Source organism: Ochotona princeps, chromosome 10 (genome assembly GCF_030435755.1).
Source record: "Ochotona princeps isolate mOchPri1 chromosome 10, mOchPri1.hap1, whole genome shotgun sequence".
NCBI classification, from domain to species: domain Eukaryota; kingdom Metazoa; phylum Chordata; class Mammalia; order Lagomorpha; family Ochotonidae; genus Ochotona; species Ochotona princeps.
Window position 1 is genome coordinate 61722300 of NC_080841.1, and position 27218 is coordinate 61749517.

A 27218-nucleotide genomic window follows, 5' to 3' on the forward strand; every position below is an offset into this window, starting at 1 on the left:
TTATGGAGAAGATCTTTCTATTCAAAATATTTAGTGAAAATAGCTCAAAACACTATGACACTGTTTCCATGTTTTTGTTTTATTACTTTTGTGGAAAACTGGCATTTATTTTATATTTATAAATGCTGCACTGTCTTCAGTGAACTAACAATATCATTATTAAGCAGCTATTTATTTTTCTTCTCACTAAGTTAAATACTGTGTCTAGGAAAAATAACATGAGCAACTTGCCATGGAGACAAAAGAGAACTTTCCCTTTGCCTGGTATTCCTGCAACTGAGCAGAGAGTAGTGGACCCCAATGTTAGTACTAACGACTCCGGGCAGCTGCTTAGCACCATCAAACTCTTTCAGCACCGTGACAAATTCAACTGCACTTGAAAACCAAGCACACACACACACACACACACACACACACACACACACACACACATCCCCTACAGAGATCTGTAAACCAATGGTTTGTTTCATTGAATCCCTAATTTTATAAAAAGATGTATGTAACAGATCTGAACTCCTCAGTTACAATATTTGTGTGAGTATTATAAAGGAGAAGTTTGCACTTACAAATGCTGTGACAGTGGCCCGGCACGATAGCGTAGTGGTTAAAGTCCTTGCCTTGCATGCACCAGGATCCCATATGGGTGCCGGTTCTAATCTGGGCAGCCCCACTTCCCATCCAGCTCACTGCTTGTGGTCTGGGAAAGCAGTTGAGGATGGCCCAAAGCCTTGGAACCCTGCACCCACATGGGAGACCCAGAAGACCTCCTGATTCCTGGCTTTGGATTGGCTCAGCTCCAGCCATTGTGGCCGCTTGGGGAATGAACCATGGGATAGAAGATCTTCCTCTCTGTCTATCTGCCTTTCCAATAAAAATAAATCTTAAACAAAACAAACAACAAAGAAACAAAATGCCCTGACACCATATCAAATGATATCATATCAAATTCAGCATATCAGCTGAATTTGCCTGCAGTGTAATGGGTGTTTCCTTTTTGACTTACACAATCTCATAAAGGTAGATTCTGGACTTTCTCCTTTAATTGCCTTTGATAACCGGTGAAATATATATAAAATAAAGTATATATATTAATTAGATAATTGCTTGCTTTTTGGGAGTACCTGCTAACCTGCATATACCAATGAAGTTTTCATAGATTTTCTTGTTCTAGTAAAATTAGAATTTAGAAAATAAAAATGTAAAAAAAATGGGTGTCTTTTAAAGCAATAATGAATCTGTTCATTATTGAAAAACATTTTATATATTTGAAAGGTAGACTATAGAGAGAGGAAGAAAAATTGGATGTGTGCTTAGGAATTTTAGCTAGCAGGATTTCTAATTAGTTGAGAGTGTAATTTCTTTATTGTGATTTTTTAAAGTATGTTGATATCAACTGTAAAATTGCAATGATACAAAAGAAAAAGTGATGAACCTCATTGACAGAAGTCATAGAAATGTAAGAGATACTTGGCAGGAGCAAAAGGGTTTAAAATGGGTGAGCATTTATAAAGCTGTGGAGGACATGGTAAAGCCAGCAATTTTTTTTCCAGAGTCAGGCAGCAGGTGAAACAAAGGCAATAATGAAGATATCAGTAATTTTGTACAACTTTTTTTCCCAAACCAGTTAAGGAGTCAGAGAGATTCTAAAGATAAAATGAAGCATCCTTACAGAGGAATAAGATAATCAAATTAGGAATATGTATTTGTAGGGGATCTTGTGATGTATCTACTTCAGATTAGGTGTGAAATTTTATGCAATAAATTATGAATAAGTTCGCTTATGTTGGAAAACAAGATAAAATGGATTTTAAGGGACATAAATAAGGTCTTGTAGCATAATAGGCATTTTAAATGATCAATCTATGATAATTTTACTTCTTACAGATAAAGTGTGGTGTGATTGTCAAGGATACATTGATACAGTTATTTCAAATATCAAGGTCAAGAGTGAACAATGCTGAGCAGGAAATGTGAACTTTTCTTATGTGAATAACATTTCTATGTATATTACCATTAGGATATAACTGTAGAAATGTGAAAGTCTTACAGGAGTCAATGAGTTTCTAGTTCATTTGGAATTTTCCACAGTTGTTATCTTGGCTCCACCTATGTTGTGGCTGCTATGGATATAAAGTCTGGAGGTTTGTCTTCCTTTGGCTCAGAGGGAAGACAGAATCAGAGTGGCTGTGGGGGAAGATGGATCTCAAACACAGTCGTTCCGTGAAGCTGAATGATGGACACTACATGCCAAGGCTTGGATTTGGAACTTATGCTCCTCCAGAAGTAAGTGAACCCCAGGGGGACTAAGAGTGAGTGGTATTAGTCCTGGAATGGTTGTCAGCAGACAGACACTTTGACCTGATGGACACTTGGTAGTTTGTAATGAATTATCTGGGCTTGTATTTCTCTGTCTCTAACTTGTCTGATTTTAAGTCTCAGATATAATTTATGCATTATAGACAGGTAAACAGTTGACTGTGGAGATTCAGAGGTGGAGAACTCTGGGGGTTAGATTTATTATTATTACCTAACATGTATGAAGTGCTTACTATGAGTATTAGATACCATGCAAACATCATCTCAGTTACTTTGTCAAAATTTTCCTGGGGGAGTACTGATTTTTGTTGTTACATCTCTAAAATGCAAAGCTCCAGCTGCACTGCCTGTGCTCTTCTGTTGCCCCAGTCAGAGCCAGTCTGCTGTGTTAGAAATTCCTGAGGGACAAAGTGCAGTAGAGGAAGGGATAGGTAACAGTGTGCTTTGAGGCAGACTTGTTTTGCTTAGTAAGTGTTTGTCAGAGAATTTCAATCATCAAATGTTTGGATGAGGAGAAACCACTGCTATTTTAACCTTAGGAAAAGAAAAATTAAGAGGTATAAACTGATGTGTGTGTGTGTACTGTATTTCTCACTGAGTATTTGATTAATCATTCACAGAATTGTATGTGTGTATGTGTGTTCCTGATTCCTTCCTACTTAATGGCTAGATATTTTCTGCCAATATTGGGCACTTTGTTGTCAGCCATTGCCTTAGAATTGATTCTCGTTGAATGAGATGTGATTTTCCATGTTCTGTGCTGAAGCTCATTTCACCATTTCCTGCAGATCAGAGGTTACATTGGAGCTTAGTTGATGTCTCCAGAGTACTGATCTGTTATCCATTACCATTCTCCAAGGGATAGGGAGAGGGGTCAGCAGAAAAAAAAAGATAAAATATTATAAATTTAGTGCATTTGTTCTGCATGAGTTGTGTAAATCATGAACTCTTTTTGTTCCTGCCTTTCAGGTTCCAAAAAGCAAGGCTTTCGAGTGCACCAAAGTAGCCATTGAAGCTGGTTTCCGTCACATTGATGGAGCACTCTTTTATGGAAATGAGGAGGAGGTTGGAGCAGCTATTCGTGAGAAGATTGCTGATGGTACTGTGAAGAGAGAGGACATATTCTACACCACCAAGGTACAGGGAGTACAGGACTCTGTCAGTTTAGATATGGCATTATGAGAGGAATATTATTTGCCATTTGAGTAGTTTGGTTCCTACAATTTTGGAGGCATTATAAGCAAAACAAACAAACAAAAATAACAACAACAAAAAAGAAAAAAATTGCTTTTGATAAGAGTGGTGCATTGGGTTTAGCTTTTTTCCATTTTGATTTGGGGTTCCAAGTGTCACTGCTCCAATTCCAATAGTCCTACCATTTGGTACAGCTGAGAGGCACCAGATGATGACTCAACTAATTGAATTTGTACCATGTGTATTGCTAGTTTTTCTGGTTTTTGAGTAGTGAATCAAAAAGAATGTCTCTCTCTCTCATTCACTCACTATCCCTGATGGAATAAACAAATCTTGAAGGACACTAGATTCTACATTTTAGTTTTGAATGTGTTGAAGATGAGCTCTAGTTCTAGCACCTGGGGACATTAGGCATGATTTTTTACTTAATCTGAGTTTGGTACCTTTGTAATATTATAAGCATTTTCTAAGCTGCCACAGGCCTACCTTTTAATTTTTCGGTCAATTTTCAAAGAATATGTCTGGTACAGTTCACATAACATTTAGAAAATTATGGTGGACTATACCATCTTTTCCCTAACTGCAATTGAATTTAAAATATGTATATAAAGAAATGTATATAAATATATTATTCTTTATATCTGTCCTTCTCAGAAGTTCTGATTCCTAAACCCCTTGTGCAGTAAAGCAGCATGTTTATGTCAGTTACTTTTGAGGTTACAGTAACCAAGTACTTGGGCCTCTATCTCTTGTCTTCCTGCTGTATCACAGGAAGCTGAATCTGAAGTGAAGATGTGACTTTCTAAGGTGAAAAATTATAGCTGCAGTTTAAAGAGAGCTAAGTAGTATCTAGCTATATCCTTCATATATTTATTTGACTGAACTTTGTACTTAGAATGTGGATCCTTCTGGAGAACATTCCACGGTATTTATTGTGTGGAATGGTGGATTGCGTTTTCCTTTATCTGCCACTTCTTGGCTCTTTTTGGAGTGTGACACTTTAATACTTGAAACATTTGTTTTTGCTCTCTCATCTAATTGGTGTTCAGTGTTTCTAATTTACTTTTCTCACACAAATCTTAGAATCTTACCAAGGACCTGGTTTATATAGAGTAGCTTTAAGACAGTTCTAGCTCTTCTTAGTATTAAGTCATCACAGTATACTGCTAGTTATAACTCAATATTCTAACTGTAATGTCTAATGTTTCTTTCTGAAAATAAGAGGTGATGGCTGACTTCTACATAGTTTTTTCCTATTTTGTCATTGTTGCAGCTTTGGTGTACATACCTTCAACCCGAATTGGTTCGTGAAGCCCTGGAAATATCACTGAAGAAACTTCAAATGGATTATGTTGATCTTTTCATTATACATAATCCAGTTCCTATGAAGGTAAGCTTTTAAAAAAAAGTTGTGCCTTGTTTGTTTTCATGAGTGGTTTTGTCAACTCTATTATTTTACTTAAGCTTCCTAGCTCCATGGTGTATGTTTCTACTGAGAGATAGTCATGAAGGATAGAGATACAGTTTGTAAATTATTTGACTATCCTCACCCCTTGATATTTAGGTGATACCACCATTAAGACTTTTGAGTCTGTTTTTGTAACAAACATTTATTTTTCTGTGAAAGGCAAATTGCCAGAGAGAGCAAGAGAAAAAGAGATCTTGCATCAGCTGGTTCATTTCTCAAACAAAGAAGTACTTTACTACAATCCTCTTTTACAGTTAGGCATGATTCACTCCTTTTTCAGTGATAATATAATTCATTTTATTCATTAATTAACACTTTCACTGATATAATTCAATAACTTCATTATTGCAATAATTAATTTTTTATTATTATTTTATGATACAGGATCATAGGTTCTGGGTTTTCCTATCTCCTCCCCAAGTTTCCTCCCACTCACTACTAATTTCCCTCTACTATTACAATGAGTAATCCTTCATGAACTGTCATCAGTCCATCATTCTGCTATTGAAGTGTTTTCCAACATTGTAGGCTCGGACAATTTCAGAGCGTCCAGCTTCCTTTTGTCAGGATATATTCAACAGTTCGAGCCCATCTTGGTCTGGATGCAGAGAGACATACTGCACTATGTTTCCACATCTAGACCTGTCATTCTCTGCTATACTCTATTATACATTCCCTTAAATACAGAGCCAGTGAACACAACCCTAAACAGGTTGAAAAACAGAAAATTTACATTAACATGAAATTAAACAACATGCTACAGAGTGACCAATGCATCACTAAAGTGATGAAAAAGAAAATAAAAAAAACCTTGTAGAAATTGATGCTACTGAATGACTCATGTGGCACTGTGGAAATGACAATAAAAACAAGGACAACATTGCCCATGAGATGTAGTAAAAACAGTGTTGAAAGGGATGTTTATAGCATCAGCTTACAAACAATCAAGATATCTCTCTTGGATCTATTAATGAATCACAAGGACTTATTGAACAAGACACACATGATAGGATGTGCAAAAAAGTAAAAATTACAGCAAAAATATTTGGATTTGAAACAAACAAAAAAACCCTCCAAATTAAAACAGGAAAGAGCCATTCTCTACGGAGATGAGGTATATTTGGAAGTTTCAGTGGGAGTCCACCTCCGTTCCTTACTAGATATGCATTCTGTTGATTTTCCTTTATTCCTGACACTCTGGTCTCTGTTATATCTTGTGTGTTTCTGGGATTACACATGTGTGATACTCTTTATTTTATTTATTTATTTTTGTTTTGTATTCTTGGTGGAAGTTGTCTTTTATTTTTATTTTTTTTTAAAGATTTTATTATTATTGCAAAGTCAGATATACAGAGAGGAGGTGAGACAGAGAGGAAGATCTTCCATCCACTAATTCACTCCCCAAGTGAGTTGCAATGGGCCGGTGCGCGTCAATCCGATGCCAGGAACCTGGAACCTCTTCCGGGTCTCCCACGTGGGTGCAGGGTCCCAAAGCCTTGGGCCATCCTCGACTGCTTTCCCAGGCCACAAGCAGGGAGCTGGATGGGAAGTGGAGCTGCCGGGATTAGAACTGGCGCCCATATGGGATCCCGGGGCATTCAAGGCTAGGACTTTTATCCGCTAGGCCATGCCGCCGGGCCCGGAAGTTGTCTTTTATTAAAGCAAACATATAGTATCTGTCCCTTTGTGATTGGTTCATTTCACTAAGCATAATAGTCTCCAGTTGGGCCCATTTGGATGTAAATGATAGAATTTTTAATAGCTGTATTCCATACAGTAGATGTACCATGGTTTCTTTACCCAGTCTTTTTTCAGTGGGCATCTAAATTGTTACCATGTTTTTGTGATTGTTGGTTGTGCTTCAATGAATAGAGCGGCGTGGGTTGCTTTCTGATGTATCAGATCCATTGGATATATTCCCAGGAGTGGGATTTCTGAGTAGCATGATAGGTGAATTTGCAGTTTTCTCAGTATTCTCCATCCTGACTTCAACAGTGACTGCACCAGCCTGCAGTCCCACCAGCAGTGGAAGTGGAGTAGGATTCCTTTTCCTACACATCCTTGCCAGCAGGTGTTGTTGGTAGTTTTCTGTATGTGGGCTATTCTCACTGGAGTAAAGTGGAACCACGGTGTTGTTTTTATTTGGATTTCCCTTATTGTTGGGGAGCTTGAGCAATTTTTCACGTCTATTAGCATTTGGATTTGTTCCTTTGAAAAGTGTCGTCTTATTTTCTTCATCCATTTCTTGACTGGTTTCTTTGTTTTGTTGTTACAGTTTTTCTGCAGTTCTTTGTATATTCTGGATATTATGCCCCTGTCGGTTGTTTAGTGTGCAAAGATTTTCTCCCACTCTGATAGTTGCTGTTTTACTTTGTTGTCTCTCTCTTTTTTTTTAAAAAGATTTATTCATTTTATTACAGCCAGATATACACAGAGGAGGAGAGACAGAGAGGAAGATCTTCCGTCCGATGATTGACTCCCCAAGTGAGCCGCAACGGGCAGATGCGCGCCGATCCGATGCCCGGAACCTGGAACCTCTTCTGGGTCTCCCACGTGGGTGCAGTGTCCCAATGCATTGGGCCGTCCTCAACTGCTTTCCCAGGCCACAAGCAGGGAGCTGGATGGGAAGTGGAGCTGCTGGGATTAGAACTGGCGCCCATATGGGATCCCGGGGCTTTCAAGGCAAGCACTTTAGCCGCTAGACCACGCTGCCGGGCCCTACTTTGTTGTCTCTTTTGCTGTGCAGAAGCTTCTGAGTTTGATAATCCTACCTGTTTATTTTGGCTTTGACCGCCTGTGCTTCTGATGGTTTTTAAAGGAAGTCTTTGCCTGTGCTTCTGATGGTTTTTAAAGGAAGTCTTTGCCTGTGCTTCAGTGAATACATGGGTGTATCATTGCCTATATCTTGTAGAGTATTTCCTATGTTGTCTTCTAACAGTTTGATAGTTTCTGGGTCTAAGCTTAAATCCTGTATCCATTTAGATTTGATCTTTGTGTATGGTGAAAGGTAGGGGGTCTTGCTTCTTTCTTCTGCAGGCTGGTATGCAGTTATCCCCACAGCATTTGTTGAAGTGACTTTCTTTCTTCCCTGAATTGTTTCCTGTTCTCTTGTTGAAGATTAGATGACTACATATGTATGAGTTCTCTTCTGATGTTTCTGTTCTGCTCCACTTATTTTCCTCTCTGCTTCTGTAACAGTACCAGGTTGTTTTGATTACTACTGCCCTATAATATGTACTAAAGTCTGGGACTTTGATTCTCCCAGATAAGTTAGGTTATTTGTGGTCTCTTATGTTCCTAGATGATTTTTTTGTATCATTTTCCCAACTCTGTGTTGAATGTTCCTGATATCTTGATTGGAATCACATCGAATTTGTGTATTGCTTTTGGTAATATTGACATTTCAATGATATTGTCTCTGCTCATCAGGAACATGGCATATTTCTCCATGTTTTAACATCATCTTCTATTTCTTTTTTCAATGTTCATTAATTTTCCTCATAAAGATCTTCCATGTCTTTAGTTAGGTTTATTCCACAATATTTCAGTATCTTCTCTGTTATTTTGAAAGGTACCATACTGATTAGGGTTTTTAGCCATAGTGTTTTTTCATACACTAGGGCTATTGATCTATGTTCATTTATTTTGTACCCTGCCACTTTACCAAACTCTTGTATAAGTTTTAGCAGTCTCTTTATTGAGTCCTTTGGTTCTCCTGTGTGTAGAGTCATGTCATGTAAAAACAGTGATGGCTTGACTTCCTCTTTTCCAACTTGAATTTCTTTAATTTCTTTATCTTGTCTAATAGCTTTTGTGAGTACTTTCAGTACTATGTTAAATAGCAGTGGTGATAGTGGACATCCTTGTCTAGTTCCAGATTTTTGTGGGAAAGCTTCCTATATTTCCCCCTTCAGTTTGATGGTGGCACTGTTCTTTTCATAAATTGCTTTGAGTATGTTGTTGAATGTTTCTTCAATGCATATCTTGCTTAGAGTTTTTAGTATAAAGTGATGTTGGATTTTATCAAATGCATTCGTTGCATCTATTGAGACTATTATATGATTTTTATTCTCTGGTTTCTTTATGTGGTACATCACATTTATAGATTTGCATATGTTAAACCATTCACACATGCCAAGAATGAATCTTACCTGGTTTGGATGTGTGGTTTGTCTGATGTATTGTATTCTGTTGGTTAGTATTTTGTTGAAGATTTTAGCATCGATGTTCATCAAGGATATCAGTCCATAGCTTTCTTTCTCTGTTGTGACTCTGTCTGGTATTAGGTGTTGTCAACGCCCACGTCACCACGTACCCCGAGCCGAGCGGAGGGACTAAGGCTACAAAAAAGGCAACACGCAGTGGACCATTCTTGTCAGGAGAATGCCGAATGAGAATAATTTTATTAAAACTCCAGGCTTTCTTTTATACTCTGCCTAGCTCCTCCCAGTGTTTATCCAATCCTCAAGTGGCCACCCTAAATCCCTCGAGTTCCTCCCAGTGTCTATCCAATCCTCAAGTGGCCACCCTAAATCTCTCAAACTCCTCCCAGTGTTTATCCAATCCCTTGGCAGATAACTTGACAAATAAGAAGCAGGAACTTGCGGTTAAGCCAGTGGCTAGATGTATCAGGCCAAAATTGCCCATCCTGTTACCTTCTGAGAAACAAGCTAAGCTGTGGAGTTAACCCTTGGGAGACCGGGCCCTGCAATTAGGTATTAGGTGACTCTGTCTGGTATTGGTATTAGGGTGATGTTGGCCTCATAGAAGGAGTTTGAAAGGATTGCCTCCCTTTCTATTCTTTTGAGTTGTTTTGGAAGAATTGGGATCAGTTCTACTTGGAATGCTTTGTAGAATTCAGCATTGAAACCATCTGGACCTAAGTTTTTCTTTGTTGCGAAGGCTTTAATTATTGACTTGATCTGTCATTGACTATAACTGTTACATCAGTTATAGGTTTATTTAGATTTTCTGCTGCCCCTTGACTTAATTTTGATAGATGATATGATTCCAGGAATCTATACTTATCTTGAAAGGTTTTTTGATTTTCAGCATTTAGTTGATTCTAGTAATTTCTGGTTATTCTCTGTATGGCTGAGGTATCTGTTATTATGTTCCATTTTCATCTTTGATAGTATTAGTTCTTTCGCTTTTCCTTTTGTCAGTTGGGTCAGTGGGGGTGTCGATTCTGTTTATTTTCTCAAAGTACCAACTCTTTGATTAACTGATTTTGTGTATTGCTCTTTTGGTCTCTGCTTAGCTTATTTCTTCTCTTATTTTGATTATTTCTTTATTTCTGTTGTCCTTGGGACTATTTTACTGTTGCTTTTCTAGTTCCTTTAGGTGGATTCTTAGCTCATTTACATGGTATCTTTCTTGTTTCCTAATTTAGGCAACAACTGTGCTAAATTTACTTCTTAACATTCCACTGGCAGTGTCTGACATGTTTTGGTATGTTGTGTTTGAGTTTTTATTGGTTTCAAGAAATTTTTAAGTTTCTTCTTTAATTTCTTCTCTAACCCATTATTCACTCAGTGGCATGTTGTTCAGAATCTAAGACTTTACAAATGTCTGGGGATATTTTGATTAATTGATTCTCAGGAAGATGCATGGTACGATTTCAAATTTTTGACGTTGGTGAAGATTGTTTTGTGACCCATCTTGTGGTCTATCCTGGAGAATGTTCCATGTGCAGCTGAAAGGGATTATATCCCTTGTCTGTAGCATGGAAGGCTCTGTGTATATCTAGTAAGTCCATTTATTCTATGTCTGTGTGAGATATATTGCTTCTTTGCTGAGTTTCTGCCTCATTGATCTGTCTATCGATGTTAATGGGATGTTGGGGTCCCCCACTACTATTGCATTGACATTTATCTCTCTACTTAGGTCCAGCAATAATTGTTTCCTTTAGCTAGCTGCTCTTTTATTTGGTATATACGTGTTTATTATCATTATTTTTTCTTAGTGTATGGTTCCATTAATCATTTGGTGATATCCCTCTTTATCTCTTTTAATGTTTTCCACAGTGAAGTCTATTATCATCTGATAGTAGAATGGCTAAACTGGCTCTTCTTTTCCATTGGCATGGAATTTTTTTATCCTTTCACTCAGTTTTTGTGTATCTTTTTAAATTATATGTGCCTCTTGTAGCCAAAGCATCAATGGGTCTTGCTTTTTAAATCCATTCTGTTAATCTCCATGTTTTGATTGAGAAACTTAGGAGCAGTTCTGTTCAGAGTTAATATTGACAGGTTGCAAATTAGCCCTGTCATGTGTGTGCTTAACTTTAGTTTCTTTAGTGGGCTTTAATGGAAAGATCTTCTTTGCCAGCATTGATTTTGATTGACTTCCTTTTTTTCTTACTTCAGCATGTTTCTGAACAGGATTTCTAGGGCTGACTTAGTGTTGGCATATTCTTCCAACTTCTTTTTGCTGCAGAAATTTTATTTTATTTTCAAACAAAAATGAGAGCTTTACTGGACATATTATCCTGGGTTGACAGTTCTTCTCCTTTAGGATCTGAAAAATGCTACTTCATTCTCTTCTTGCTTGAAGGGTTTCTTGTGAGAAATCAACACCGATTCTGATTGCCTTTCTTCTATATGTTACCTGATCTTTTTTTCATGCTTGTTTAGTATTCTTTCTTTATGCTCAGTTGAAGGGAGCTTGAAAATGATGTGTCTTGATGAGGGTCTTTTTGGATTGAATCTGAATCTGAATCGTTCACCAGTGTTTTGTTGTGTGGTTTTTTCCCCTCCCAATATCTCTTTGAGGAAGCTCCTAATGAGAGTCTCCCTGTTCCTGTTCCCTCTGTACTGGTTCTAAACTCACCAGGCTTTTGTCTGTACCCTGGGCTGTCTTCCCGCAATTGTCTATGCTGATCCTTTTGGGCTGCTGGCCACAATCTTGGAAGTTTTCAGGAGCTTTTTCTTGTCTGCATGGCACCTGCCTCCCTCCATTGGACACCAGGGAGTTTCGGCCACCACACCTGGCAGATCTACCTTTCATGCTTTCTGTTCCATCTGATCCCATGTAAAAGCTCTCTCTGCATTAACAGCTACATCTGCCTTCCCTGATTGTCTGTCTTGTTATCTCCTGGATCACGTCTCAAATAGATGCAATGGCCATAGCTGAGTTGGCCCAATGTCAGGATCCTGAGGATTCTTCAAGGTCTCTAATGTAGGTGCAGGGGTCCTAGAACTTGATCTGTCTTTCTTTGTTGGGCAAATTATGAGGGAAATGGATCACAAGTAGAACAGCTGGGCTTCCAACCAGTGGCTGTTTTTATATTGGTACCATGGGCAGAGACTTAGCTTACTATGCCATGGCCCCTCCCTGGTTCTCATTGAACACTTCGTGAGCATTTGAAATTGATTGTCCTAACCTTTTAAATCTGAAGCAGTTGAGGGCAACACCATTTCTTTTAGGTGATTATGTTCCTGTTTATAAAACCATTAGCAATCAGAGTTCTCAATATAGTGAGTTAGTAAAGATTCAGAGATAAAGTGAGAAAGTCCCATGTCTGAAGGATATAAACCTTTTCCATTTATACTCTTTTCCCAAAGTAGTGGGAGGTCCCCTGGCTGGTGTTCACTGCAGAACCAGGTTCCTTTGAACTTTGTGGATTGGGCACCTCCTCACAGTGGGTGATGGCTGAACACCTCTGATAGTCTTACTCTGTCAGAGATGAACAACTTTTATCTGGAAATAAAGCCTCCTGATTTAAGGTACTAATTAGTGCTAACCTGCAAGCTAGAATTGGCTGAGTAAATGAATCTATGTCAGATGTAGGGACTTTTGTTCTTGTTAACTTTAGTGATATGTGGCTATGGCAGATCAATGTAATGGGGTTAGTTTGTAGTCTATAGTCTTTTAGATGACTTTTATTTTCTTCCTACACTCTTAGTCACCCCTCACAGATACATGGATGCATATGCATATTCATACATACTGCATTTGCTCACAGCTTGCTGAAAGTTGTGTGACCATCTCCATAGGCATCAGAAAGGTCATTCTGAATGAAAACCTCCTCATCCCTTCTTTGTTTTTCAGCCTGGAAATGAACTTTTTCCAACGGATGCTAATGGACAAGTTATTTTAGATACAGTGGATCTTCGTGACACGTGGGAGGTATGTATTACTACAGACCATAAAATCACCACATAGGAAAGTAGGAATGATGGAATGGCTAGCCAGAAGAGATGGATCTTGGCTGCAGTGGATGTCTGACTTCAGAGATCATATGGGACTTCTCTTAGATCTTTGTTCGTATATAAAAACTCAGGGAGTTGAAAAAAAATGACCTCAGAAGATTTCTAATTTTTGATCTTTTTAAGGATTTTTTGGTTTATTTGAAAGGCACATGGACAATTGAGAGTGAGAGGGACACAAAGAAAGAATCAGATCTCCTATCTGATGATTCACTCCCCCAACTGGCCACAATGATAAGTGTTTGTTCAGGCAGAAATCAGCACAATAGAAATTTATTAAGATTTTCTATGTTGTTGATAGGGGCCTGAGTAATTTGGTCATTGTTCTCTGTTTTGCTGGATTTGAAGCAGAGCAGTAAGAATTTGAGCCAATGCTCTAATTTGGAATGGTGGGTTTTTATGGCACTAGTGCAACAACATCAACTTCTGTATTTTTGCAAAGCATTTTTCTGCCCCACAGATCAGGTTGTAAATGGGAACCCACCTAATGTTAGTAGCAAAGGAAATTCAGGAAGAGACAATTATATCCTAGAAAATACAAAGACATATGTGTTGGGAGGGAAAGACTTGTAAGAAGAGTGAATTAAATGAGAAAGAATGCAATCTACTCTCATCCTGTTTTTATTTTTCCACAATTGGTGGAAAGAGGGAATCAGGGAAATCTCTACTAGGGGAAAAGATATAGTGTGCATGTTTGCCCTTGACTCTTGGTACACCTGTTAAAAATGGTTCATGGTCAATCTGAAATAGACACAATTAGCGGGGCAAAGAAGTAAAGAATGCTCTGAAATAATTTAAGATTCATTTTTCTTAGTGTTAATGTAATAGAATTTAGGAGACCATGTTTAATGCATATCATTAAAATGTATTGGGAAATAATATACTCAAGTGATAAAATTATTTGCTTCAGAAAAATTGTTAGACATGGTGAAAAAGATTTCCAGATTTTAGGAACTCTAGGGACAAAGAGATGAATAGAGTGCGGTAAAGAATGACCACACATTTCCCACCTCCACAGGCTCTGGAGAAGTGCAAAGATGCAGGATTAACCAAGTCCATTGGGGTGTCCAATTTCAATCACAAACAACTGGAAATGATACTGAACAAGCCAGGACTCAAGTATAAGCCAGCCTGCAATCAGGTAAAATCTAAACCCAGAGGGCTTTTTCTACATTCTATTCTTCACATTCTTAATTCTTTTTTTAATTCATTGATTACATTGTATTATGTGATACAGTTTCGTTGGAACTGGGAATCACCCCATCCCTCCCCCTGCCCACCCCCAATGTGGAATATTCCACCTTGTTGCATATCCACTGATCAAGTACAGTTGAGATTCCCTCTTTGCAAGCATAAACCAAACATAGAGTCCAACATCTTATAGTCCAGTCTAGTTCCTCAGCTTCTTGGGGAGACCCTGTCCGGTCCGAGGGCAGAACCATCGTTTTATCAACCCGATCAATTAAAGGCTCCAACATACCCTCAGCAACAATTAACTTCGTCGTGTAACTAATAGTTATAGTATTGAGTAACCAATATGTTAAAAAACAATTGCAATTTCTTAACCATCTTCTTTCTTAATGGATTTTTTTTTCAAGTTCATGGCTTTGGATCTACTTGGTGGGCGGTCATTGCAGCTATCACAATAAGAAATACCAAGGAAAGGGCAAGTTGAATGAAGTGCATGTAGCATGACTTTTGTTACTCAAAGCTAAATTTCAAGTTCCTATGAGACATTCAAGTGTGGTTATCTTGGCAGCTGTCAGTGTTGGAACAGGGATCAGAGACATGTTTGCAATGGAGTGGCAGACTTATGGTGCATTTCTTTGTGATGCTAAACATAAGCTCAGAAAAATAGACAAGTCTCAGGAAAGATGCTACAATGAAAAGAAAAAAACAAAAAGGGAATATCTTAAGTATTAAGGGCCACAAAGGTGCAGACAAGTTGATAAAACAGGATTTGCCAGATAAGTTGAGAAAAATGAAAAATGAGGAGAGTGTGATATCAGGCTTCAGGTATGGATCCTGATGAGGCTGGAAAAAGTTGGATTTATGGCATGGAATTGATGGGAAACTTGACAGAACAGTTATCAATGAGAGCAAATGCCAAATCAAAGCAAAGAAGTGAAAACTGAGAAAATATGTAAGAATAATTAAACCATATTTATTTTAAGAATACCCAAAGCATCATTGCATATTATTCACAATATGATAAAGTTTATATATGTTTCAAAAGACTTGATAATTATATCAAAAGCCATTGGAATGCTAACACCCTTTGTCTTAGCTGTTTATTTTTAGGAATCTACTTGTGTAAAATCCAAGTAGATAAAAAAAATTGAAAATTATTATACCTGTGCTATAGAATCAGAATCCACTCTTTTATTTCCAGAATTCCACAGTTATAGTTCTAACTATCCAAAACAAGGAGAATTATTAAGGTTTGAAGGATTCATAGAGATCTAGGATGAAGTAGATTGAATTCTTGTTACAAAGTTGAAAAAAACTTGCAATATCACTTAAAAGCATAATTCACAATTGGACACTGCTCTCACTGGACATATTACAGTATAATGAAAACCAATTCAAGGGATCTAATATTTAAAGGAGCTATTTCAGTTATGAAAGATTTGGGGTCTGATTTTCTAAAAGGTTCTTTAAGATACTGTCCTGACACCAATACATTTGTTTCATTCTTTGTCCTGTGTAGTTACAATATGATTTTCTACCACCAACGGACTACAGTTATTCTTTTTTGTTCAATAAGAGAGTGCAGACTTTCTGGGGTTGTTGCTAAATGGTGGAGCAATTTCTTCAGAAAATTTCTAGCAACTTTTTCTTGACTTGGTGACAGAAGGTACCCTTTATAAACCAATCAGTACAAGTAAAGGGAAGATTATTTGAGCAAAGCATGAATCAGCTGCTTCAGGGACACAGGGCTGAACACAGGGTTAGGGAGCTAAATGGAGCAAAATCAAGGTTCTTGTAGAAGAAATGATGATCAATAAGATTCACCATCATGCAATACTTAAAATGACATGAAAGCCCAGAAAGGGAAAGGGCTTAATGTTTGGCATAGAACTCTACTTAATAGCTGTTATATTGCTTTGGTGAACTTATACATGAGTTTTACTATTATAATTTTAAACTGTAAGAATTAATTTCTAGAATAGCATCATTAAACCTAAATTTTTATCAAGCATTTTTTGGTATCATGTAGGATCAGAAATGTTAAAACATGATTTTATCTCATTAGCCTAGTTACTTCACTCCAATTGGAGTAGAGTTGAGGTTTGTATATTGTGATTATTTGATCTGTATCGAACGTCTCTTAATCAGTAGTTTCTCTCTTATTCTACTCCTCCAATACCTCTTTTTCTTTTTCTGTTCAAAGTGCCTTTTGTATGTTTTCTCTCATTCATTCTTTCTGTTTTAAATATTTTGTTAAGGAAGGTCCTATCCTCTGAAAATTTCTCTCAGAAGTGCATTTGTTGGTCATAGTGCAATAGCATAATTGTTAATATTCTCGCCTTTAACATGCCGGGATCCCATATGAGCGCCGGTTCTAATCTCGGCAGCTCCACTTCCTATCCAGCTCCCTGCTTGTGGCCTGGAAAAGCAGTCGAGGACGGCCCAAAGCCTTGGGACACTGCACCCACGTGGGAGACCCAAAAGCAGTTGCTGGTTCTTGGCTTCGGATCAGCACAGCACCAGCCGTTGCGGTCACTAGGGGAGTGATTCATTGGATGGAAGATCTTCCTCTCTGTCTGTCCTCCTCTCTGTATATCTGCTTTTCCAATAAAACAAATAAATCTTAAAAAAGAAGTGAATTTGTTGATTTAATTGTGATATAGTTGGCATGTATACATTTCAAAAATTGAAGATAGTACTTACATAGTGGCTCACATATGCAATGTGAATTCATGAATTTTTAGCAAATGGAACATTTTTAAATCTATTGAAGTCACTATTCTCTATCTCTGCTTTTTAAATTCCTTTAATCATTTTAAAGACAGAGAAGAGGGGAGAGAGAGGGAGAGACAGAACTATAAAGCTCTTCTGTCTTCAATCATTCTTGTTATAGGTAGGACTGGTTCTGGCCAAGCAGAAGCTTGAGATCCCAGGTCTAAGTACTGAAGCTCTCATTCACTGCCTGCTAGGATGTCCACATGCAGGAAACCTACTGTGGGCAGAGGAGTGCTCATTCCCAAACAGGCACTGTGATATGATGCTTAAAAGGTAGAATTAAAGAGAGTGAAAGAGAGATAATGATGAGCAAGAGAGCTATCGCAAACTAGAAAGAGAGATCTGCTCTTGCTGGTTCACTCAGCAAACAGCTGAAAGAGCTGAGGCTTGGCTAGGCAGGTGCAAGGACAGTGGCTCTCCATCCTAATCACCCACAATGGGTGTGTGGTTCCAAGTTCTGAGTCCATTTTCTGCTGCTTTCCCAGGCACATTAATAATAAGTTAGATTGGAAAGAGAACCTCCAGGACATATTCCCTTATGACCTAACTTGGAGTACCATACTGCTAGCCTATTCTAATTTTTCTATCTCAGTATTCCTTTTTAAAAATCTTATTATTAACAGAAGCTTCTTCAAGTGAGTCTCTAGACTGCTTGACTTGCCTCAATTTTTTTTTCTAACTTTCTTTGCTTCAGAGTTTAAGGTTTTCTAATTTTGGCTTTTAGCTTTCCTGCTGAGATATGGAATCACTCAATAATGAAGTTTGGTCTCTTGGAAAAAACAAACAGACAAACAAATAAAACATTTAGAGACTAAATTTTGAGAACATGAGGATTTAATCATTTTAAAACATAAATAAAACAAAAGACTTGGAAAATTATATCAATCTGACATCTGATGACATTTGGACATCTTTTACAAGGTGCATAAACAGAATGACCTATTTAAATAATGTATGGTATATATTAACGCAGGGTTAGAAACAGAGGCAGCCCTTGAAATGAGACACTGGACTGTGGACTGGACATGCCTCAAGCAGTTTCTTAATTGGTGCATGTGGTTATTGGCGTGTGTATTCTGACTCTTTTGGTCTTTGTACATTACAGGTGGAATGTCACGTTTATCTCAACCAGAGCAAGCTTCTGGAGTACTGCAAGTCCAAGGACATTGTGCTTGTTGCTTACAGTGCTTTGGGATCACACAGGGATCCAAACTGGTAATGAGCACATGAACAGTTGATTTATGTCAGCAACCCTATTGATCATGGAAAACTTTAAATTAAATTTTGTGTTTAAGATAATAGGACATGAAAAAATCAGCATAATACAGTGTGATGAATTTCCCACGTACTTTCATTCAGGGCCACCAACATTCTCTCACTCTGCCTTCATACATGTGTCCATCTTTTCCAAGCTCACTATGTGGGAATTTAGGTGTGGTAATTGCAGACCTTCAGAGAGAGAGAGAGAGAGAGAGAGAGAGAGAGAGAGAGACTCAGCTGAAGGCAAGAGGTAGTATCTACATCCAAATGTACAACTTGGCTGACAGGAGCCCGATTATTTGGGCTATCATCTTGCATTGTCTGGCGACTTAACAGGAAGTTGGATTAAAAGCCCAGAGAAACTAGAGCTAAAAATACATCCTGACATGGGATGCAGGCATCCTGAGTATTAATCCAATGTACCACATTGACAGCCCCTATACATTTTAAATTCCATGTTATTCAGATTGTTATGAAACATAGGATTGTACTTCATCTTTCTGGGAATTTGTGTCGTTCATTTACCTAAATTATTCACAATGCGATGAGCCACTCAATAGTCACTGATCAGTTCTCTGGGTAATTACATCAATATCTGAACATTGAGTGCTTTTCTTCAAATCACCCCATATGACTTATAATGACCCTAAAGGACAAGAATTATGATGCTGCAGTTCAGATAGTTAAACACCTTCTGTTTAATAAAGAAAGAAAAATAATATTATGTTGAAGCTGTTAGGTCCTATAAAAATGAATTTTGTATCTGTGTAATTGTAATGAAAGAAAAAAAATTATGCAGGTTGCTCTCCAGTCTGCAAATTCACAATTACAGAACATGATAATTGATCATTAAGATGAAATAGGTATTGCATTTATATCTGTATATACAGAAAAAGCGTATATATGCAATTGTAATTAGTATATATATTTATATATATACACAATAGTATCTGTGATTTCAGATATCTACTATGGTCTTAGAACTTACATGTTACAGAATATTCCCAACATACTAGTGAGGGATAATTTCATTGCTGAAAAATTCCTAACTATGAACATAAATATTATCATTATCCTTTTATATGTTAATGGTCAATTTGATATTTTCCACTTGTGCCATTAGGAATGAATCTCATGAATATCCATCAATTATTCTGCCCATTACCTCTGCAAATTGTGCTTAAAGGTCATCATACTCTTCTTATGTTGACCCTCTAATATCTGTGTATATTTCCATCCTAGGATTGATCAGAAGAGTCCATATCTCTTAGAAGACCCAGTCCTGAATGCCATTGCCAAGAAACTTAACCGAACAGCAGGTCAGGTTGCCCTGCGCTACCTCCTGCAGCGTGGGGTGGTGGTTCTGGCCAAAAGCTTCAATGAGAAGAGAATCAAAGAGAACATGCAGGTAAAGCCTGAGCACTTTCTCTCCAGTGGGATGCGTAACAACTGAATTAGGGCGATCTCTGTGAGAGAACTTGTGTAATGTCTCAGTTTGCTCATGCATCTTTCCCAAAGTTCTGTCATCTTGTGCCTAGTTTGCAATGTTTTCTGACACCAACCTCATTTCTTTTTTTTCAATTTTTATTGCAAAGTCAGATGTATATATACATACACATACATGCATATATTTGTATATCTATCTATATGTATATCTAGCTATATGTATATCTAGCTATGTATCTATGTATCTATAGATATATAGATAGCTATATATCTATCTATAGATATCTATAGGTATATAGATAGATGAGAGAGAGAGCAGGAGAGACAGAGGGGAAGACCTTCTGTCCGATGATTCACTCTCCAAGTACTGAAACGGCCAAAGCTGTACTGATCTGAAGCCAGGAGCCAGAAGCTCTTCTGAGTCTCCTACACTGGTGCTGGGTTCCAAGGCTTTGGGCCATCCTCGACTGCTTTTCCAGGCCACAAACAGCAATGTGAATGGGAAACTGGGCAACCGGGACACGAACCAGCACCCATATATGGGATTCTGGCACATGCAAGGCAGTGATTACAGTCACCAGACTGTTGGCTGGACCCTCCCTAATGCTTCTTTACACATAGCCAGATCTATTAGGTCAATTCTTGGTTCTTATTTTGTTTGTGTCTATTAAGGATTTTAAAGTCTTTCCATTTTTAAGATGAAATGCAGATTTATTGGTATGAATTTAATATTTTAAAGTGACACTTTAAACATTATTTATAACGTAGTTGAATAAATCCTCATAAGGCTTAATTAAGTTAACAAACTTATAAGAAAATCAACACATTTTGTTATGAAAACATTCAGAAAAATAATTTTAATGCAGTTAACTCAACAGTGTAAAGCATGTTGTATGGCAGCCGAATCACCTCTGGAGTGCATTTTAAACTTGAAGGATGAATGGATGAATGAATGAATGAGTAGATAGATCTCAAAGAATATGGAAAGATACAGCAATGAATCAGATGGTATATGTACACTTAGATAGCTACAGCCTTGATATTTCTGTGAAGTTGGCCCTGGTTTCAACAATAATGTAATTGTTTTTACCCACAATCTCTTTTCTTTGTTATTGAGCTGGTACAAAGTATACATAAAAACAAAGTTTATTTCGCTAAGAAGGATTTGTTCAAAATGGAGAAATCTTTGAACAATAGACTTGTGGCTATAAGATGAACAAAATACTTAAATAGGGAGGAGTAAACATCCTGTAAATGGACATTGTTTGGAATCAAGGAGGTGATAAATGGTGGGATGCAGGAGTTGAACAGACAATGGTTTTTCCTGAGATTAACAGATTTTTGGAGAAATATATTCTGTGTTCTAAGTTTTGCATCAGTAAAGATTGGTTCAAGTTGAAGAGAATGGTAAAGAAAGAATCCTTTTGAATCAAGTCAAGGCACAGTTACATGGCACAACTTTGAGTTTTTTGGAAAATTGTTTCTTTTTTACCTAGTAAGACTAGTTATTGAAAAATTGAATGTCTCTAAAAGAAAATATGGTACATGTGCATTATGGAATTGTGTTCTACTATAAATAAGAATGGGATTGTCTTTTGCAACTAACAGAATACGATAAAAATGATTATGCTTAGTGATAGGCTGAGATTTTGGGATAGGATTATTCTGTGCAGGCTTTTCCTATGTTCCCGAGAAACACTATACTTTCTGTTTTGGTTGCTTAATTTTGTTCCTCCTCTTCCTTCTTCTTTTTCTTCTTCTTTTGTGCTTTTCATGTATTGATATTGTTAGCTAATGGAATGTTAAACTCAAAGAAAATATTATAAAACAGTACAATAGTAGAGCTTAGATAACGTATCTCAGACAGAGTTCATCAGGAACAAAGATAATGAAAATGCTTCCTTTAATACCATCGGTATCACTATTGCCTTGGAAACTCTTTCCAGAGTACAAGGAAACATCCCTGGACAAATCTCACTGCAATCTTTCATCCGTTTCAGATTTTTGAGTTTGAATTGACTGCAGACAACATGAAAGAAATTGATGGCCTCAACAAAAATTTCCGCTACAGCCAATTTCTATTGTAAGTAACTGTACAGGTTACACCAAAGGTTACTCTGTTTTGCACAAAGATGTAAATGGGTACAATTCTTCCCAAACAAGGAAGACAAAACTGTGCTGTGCAGAGATATGATACAGGATCTTTCCTGTAGAGTTCATAGGAGAAATTTCCTCTGTGGCTCATCCTTGAGCCAGCAGATCCATAAGGAAACTACATCATTGTGAATCTACTTCTATTTACACATGTCCTGAAGGCTGTATGCTAAAGTACCACTTATCCACTAGACATGAATGTAGAAACCTTAGGCTCTCAATATTTTTAATATTGATTAAAATTATTTATCTTTAATGTACATCAAAGATGAAACGAATGAACACATAATAATGATTAGAAATAAAAATCCAGCTTGATCTTTCTGTCTTATTCCAGCCATTACACAATTCTTTTTTTGGTAGATTTATTATATTTATTGGTAAGATAGTGAGAAGGAGAGACAGAAAGAGGAAGATCTTCCATCTGCTGGTTGACTCCCTGACATGACCACAAGGGCTAGAGAATAACTGAACTGAAGGCAGGAGCTAGCTAGGTAATTTTTCCAGGTCTCCCACGTGGATGGAAGTTCCCAAGGCTTAGGACCATCCTCCACTGCTTTCCCAAGCCACAGACATGGGACTGGATGTGAAGTGGAGCAACCTGGGTACAAATCAATGCCCATGTGAGACGTTGGTGTCTACAGAGGACCAGACCACTGAGCCATCTTGTTAGCCCCTGAACTTTAATTCTAATGAGTGTTGATTTTGGAAAGTTCATAATCATGGGTCCTAGGGAGGTCACAGTGAGCCCTACTTCCACTTCCTGCCTTAAGTGTGCAGTACCATTCCTCAGGATATGGCATCTATAAACCGTTTTTTCCCCCTTTTAAGTATCCTCTCTGGTCTTAATCCCATCAATCATAACTTTTATTTCCTCAGCTATTTTGTCTTTTTGTGTGAACTGTGAGTAGCTCATAAAATGAATTGATTCATTAGTACACACACCAAGAAAAGATCCTCTGGTGTTTCTTTGGTCTTCAAATCAAATATTTTCTACTCAAGTATCATTTTTGTACATCAGCCTTAGGGAAGACCCTGCATCTCTTGACTTGATTTTTGCAGAAACACAATATTCCATTTAACTGCTGCCAGACTTTAAGATTGATAGAGGATAGATCAAGCAGAGAATTTTGGAAAGAATTTAGAGATAGGAAGCAAAAACATTTTAAAAAGAAGAATAAAAATCTCAACCTGCAAAGAAAGATGTCAAAAGAGCCCTTCCCTTTGCAAAGTGATTAATGACATTTTAAATAATCAAAAATTGTTCATAATCAGAATATTTTATTTATAAATCCATGACCTGCCTCAATAGAACCTAAATACTTTGTTTTATTCTTGTCTGTGGCATTATGTGGATAACATAGCACCTGGCACGGATCTGGGCACTATACAGTCTTTAATGACATTTGATTGAGAGATATTGTATAGTAAAACAAGGAAGAATATTTAAGAAATGAAAATAAATAGCCATATGAATTTCTAAAGAATATAAAAAATAATGTGAATATGAGAATATAGATGGTTTCTAAATAAAGTAATAAACCACTTATTTAGAAGAGACATAAAGAGGCCGATTCTGTGCATCAATTTAAATATACATGTCACTAGTGGCTGGCACTGGGTTGATGCTAAAATTGGGAGATGGAAACTCAGTCTCAGACTCCTGTAGTGGAAGGGACTAAATTTCTCAAGTCATCATTACTGCTTCCCAGTGTCTCTACGAGCAGGGATTTGTAGTGTAAAGATGGAGAATGACGTTAATCTCAGGTATGATATTATGGAACTCAAGTGCCTTAACTGCTGAGCAGATGCTTGCCCCTGACATGTGTCCTTTTAAATTATAACTTAGGAAAGGAAAAATCCACTCTGTATATCTGTTAGTAATTGTGTTTTGTCTCCTCAATAGATTGAAATCTTGTTAAATTGAACTCTTACATCATTGAGGGTGCTCACTACACGAGGGTTGAATGAATGAATGAGAACCAACAATGCAGTGCTTTCTGCCACCATTCTTGTGATCTAAGCACAAAAGTGACAATTTACCTGGAAGTTTAGATGTATGAGTGCTTGGGTGGAATCCAGACAGGTTTCTCAATTCAGGTTTTAATCCATTCCATCTTTTGAGTAACTCTCCCATTTAGTATGGAGAAAGAACTAATACATTAATGTCTCTTATTCTGTTTCAGTGCTGTTAATCACCCTAATTATCCATTTTCTGAAGAATACTGAGCATGAAGTATAGAACGTCAATCAAGAATATTCTGCCTCCCCCCGCCCAGTCTTCTGCTGATGAGCATTTCAGTTGCTTCCATGTTTTTGCAATTACTGATTGTGCTGCTATGAGCATAGGGGTGCATGTTGGCTTCTCATAAAACAGGTGTTTTGGGTATATTCCTAGGAGTGCTATTGCTGGATCATACGGTATGTCGATTTTGAGTTGTTTGAATGTTCTCCATACTGATTTCCATAGAGGCTGTACCAACCTGCAGCCCCACCAGCAGTGGAATAGGGTTCCCTTTTCCCCACAACCTTGCCAACAAGTGTTGTTGGTGCTTTTATTCATGTGGGCCAGTCTTACTGGCGTTAGGTGGTACCTCATTGATGTTTTAATTTGGGGGGTAGGGGGGTGATTCCCAGTTCCAACGAAACTGTATCCCATAATACAATGTAATCAATGAATAAAAAAAAGAATATTCTGCTTTTGGATGTATGGAGTAGATATGAATAAGAAGCAGTGTCTTTTTTCTCAATGGATGGCCTTGTCATACTATGAAGTAATAAGAATTCTAATACAAGGATGTTTGCTACCTCTTGTTAAAATAATAACTAAAAGTTTTAGAAAGTTTTGAAAGCAAAAAGGGAAGGGTAAAGGATAAAAATAAAGCAGTACATCATATTGATTTGCTTAGTTTCTTTCTTAATTTTTTTTTGTTTCTTTTATTTGTAGGGCTGGAATACAGAGAGGGAAAGATAGACCTATTGTCAGAGATTACCCATCTGTTTGTTCACTCCCTCTGCCTGGGAGACAGGAACTCCATCCAGGTATCTCACTGGATGACAGTATTACTTAACCCATCATATGCTGCCTCTACAATGTGCATTAACAGTGGCTGAAATTGGCAGTGCAGCCTGGATACAAACTTAAGTGATCTGATATGGGGTGCAGGCACTCTGTTATTACAGATACTCATTCCTTCTTAGTTTCCATATCATCTATCCATATCTGGGCTTGTTAATAGTTAGTGTCTATTGTACCATTTATTGATCAGCCAGACACCGTTAAAATATTCTTTGTGTTCCATGTGTTATTATATAGGCCATTAAGTGAGTTTAGAATGAGTGAATAAAGCAGGCTGTGAATTAAAAAAATAGGAAATAACAAAAAATGAGTTAGGGGATGCTTAAGAGACTACATGAGTTATTACACACGTATATATCTATACATACTTATATACATACCTTTAATAAACACAGTCACTGACTGTCCTTTATTCCACAATATTTTTTCAACAACTTTGTGTGGCAAACAGCTTTATCATAGGGTTCGATATTAACTTCCTCCAATGAAATTAAATGTGTTTGTTGTACAATAATATAAAGAAATATTTTGTTAACAGAGAATCAAGATGGTGGAATAGGGTAAGGACATGTTTATACATCCAGAGAATCATTAGCTAGGGTGAAGAAGGGAGGGCACATTACAGGAAATAAGAGAGGCAGACTGATGGCAGAGGGGTACCTGGAAACTGACAGATATAGGAAAGCAGTGGAGACAACGGCGTGGTGGTGTAGTGACAAGATACCCTGGTGGCAGTCAGCAAGTGGCAATATGAGATCCAACAGCAGCCAGAGCCCCCCCAGCAGCCAGGTGGGAAGGGGAATTCACCAGGAGCTCAGGAGGTAAACTGTCTATCCTGCTGATTTGATTTGATCAGGTACAGAGACAGAACAATTTACTCCAAACAGGCGGTACAGGAGGAGGGTAGATTTCATAGCCCTGACCACCATCAGAGCTACATTAGGCACCAATTTGTTCAGGAAGGGAAAGGCCTTGGGACGGAAATAAACTGGGGACAAATTCCTCTCAAGCTCAGTGCATTGCACTGCCATGGTATCCCACAGGTTCCACCCTAATTAGGTCTGGGTAGCTCCTAGACCTAATAAGCAGGCAGTTCCGAGCTCCATAATGGCACATCAGGCAGCATCTTGTAGACTGTGGCAAAGGCTATGAAACTGGAGTGATAACAGTGAACTGTGCATGCACTGAGCTGTGAGTAAACTTACTTATCATTCAGTGCATGACACTAATCTGATAGGGGAAATAATACCAAGTTTGGCATTGTATGAGTCAAAATATGTCTGAGTGGGCATAGAACTCCCAATAGGGTTGACAAAAAGCAGTCTTCACCATGACACATGATAATCAAGCTCTCTTCAGTTGAACATAAGGAAAAGATCCCCAAATGTGCACATGAAAAATGTGCACATATAGGGGAGTGGTAATTAGACTCACAGCTGACCTCTCACAAGAAACTGTGCAGACCAGAAGAGGATGGAGTGACACGGTCCAGATTCGGAAAGGAAAAAATTCTTTTCTTTCTTTTCTTTCTTTCTTTCTTTCTTTCTTTCTTTCTTTCTTTCTTTCTTTCTTTCTTTCTTAATCACATTGCTTTATGTGACACAGTTTCATAGGCTCTGGGATTCCCCCCACCCCTCCCCAAACCCTCCCCCCCCATGGTGGATTTCTCCACCTTGTTGCATGCAGTATTATAGTTCAAATTCAGTTGAGATTCTTTCATTGCAAGCATATACCAAGCATAGAGTCCAGCATCTTATTGTCCAGATAAATTCAGCGGTTTCTTGGGGAGACCATCTCTGGACTGAAGGTAGAGCTGACAGAATATCATCCCGATCAATTAAAAGCCCCAACATAACATCAGCAACAATTTACAACGTTATAGAATTAATTGACATGGTGTTGAGTAACCAATATGTTAAAAAAAATGCAAGTTCTTTTTCTTTAAGATTTATTCATTTTTATTGGAAAGCCAGATATACAGAGAGGAGGAGAGACAGAGAGGAAGATCTTCCATCCACTAATTCACTCCCCAAGTGAGTCGCAACGGCCGGTGCTGTGCCAATCTGAAGCCGAGAACCTGGAAGCTCTTCCAGGTCTCCCACACGGGTGCAGGGTCCTAAAGCTC

The 27218-nt window shown here is 37.8% G+C and overlaps 1 protein-coding gene across 1 annotated transcript; it reads left to right on the forward strand.

Moving 5' to 3' along the window:
* Positions 1-2115: 2115 nt before the first annotated feature.
* Positions 2116-24279, forward strand: LOC101527313 (aldo-keto reductase family 1 member C15-like). Its single transcript, XM_004588481.3, has 9 exons — positions 2116-2283; positions 3286-3453; positions 4784-4900; positions 13031-13108; positions 14207-14329; positions 18260-18369; positions 19657-19822; positions 21861-21943; positions 24201-24279. Exons 1-9 carry the CDS (start codon positions 2197-2199, stop codon positions 24241-24243), a joined length of 975 nt encoding a protein of 324 aa, XP_004588538.2. The 5' UTR covers positions 2116-2196; the 3' UTR covers positions 24244-24279.
* Positions 24280-27218: the final 2939 nt, after the last annotated feature.

Excerpts from the sequence above, each read along its gene's own strand:
- LOC101527313 (XM_004588481.3), top strand. The coding sequence starts at position 2,197 with ATGGATCTCAAACACAGTCGTTCCGTGAAGCTGAATGATGGACACTAC. Across the intron at positions 2,284-3,285 it reads GAACTTATGCTCCTCCAGAA|GTTCCAAAAAGCAAGGCTTT; the intron begins GTAAGTGAACCC and ends CCTGCCTTTCAG. Across the intron at positions 4,901-13,030 it reads ATAATCCAGTTCCTATGAAG|CCTGGAAATGAACTTTTTCC; the intron begins GTAAGCTTTTAA and ends TTTGTTTTTCAG.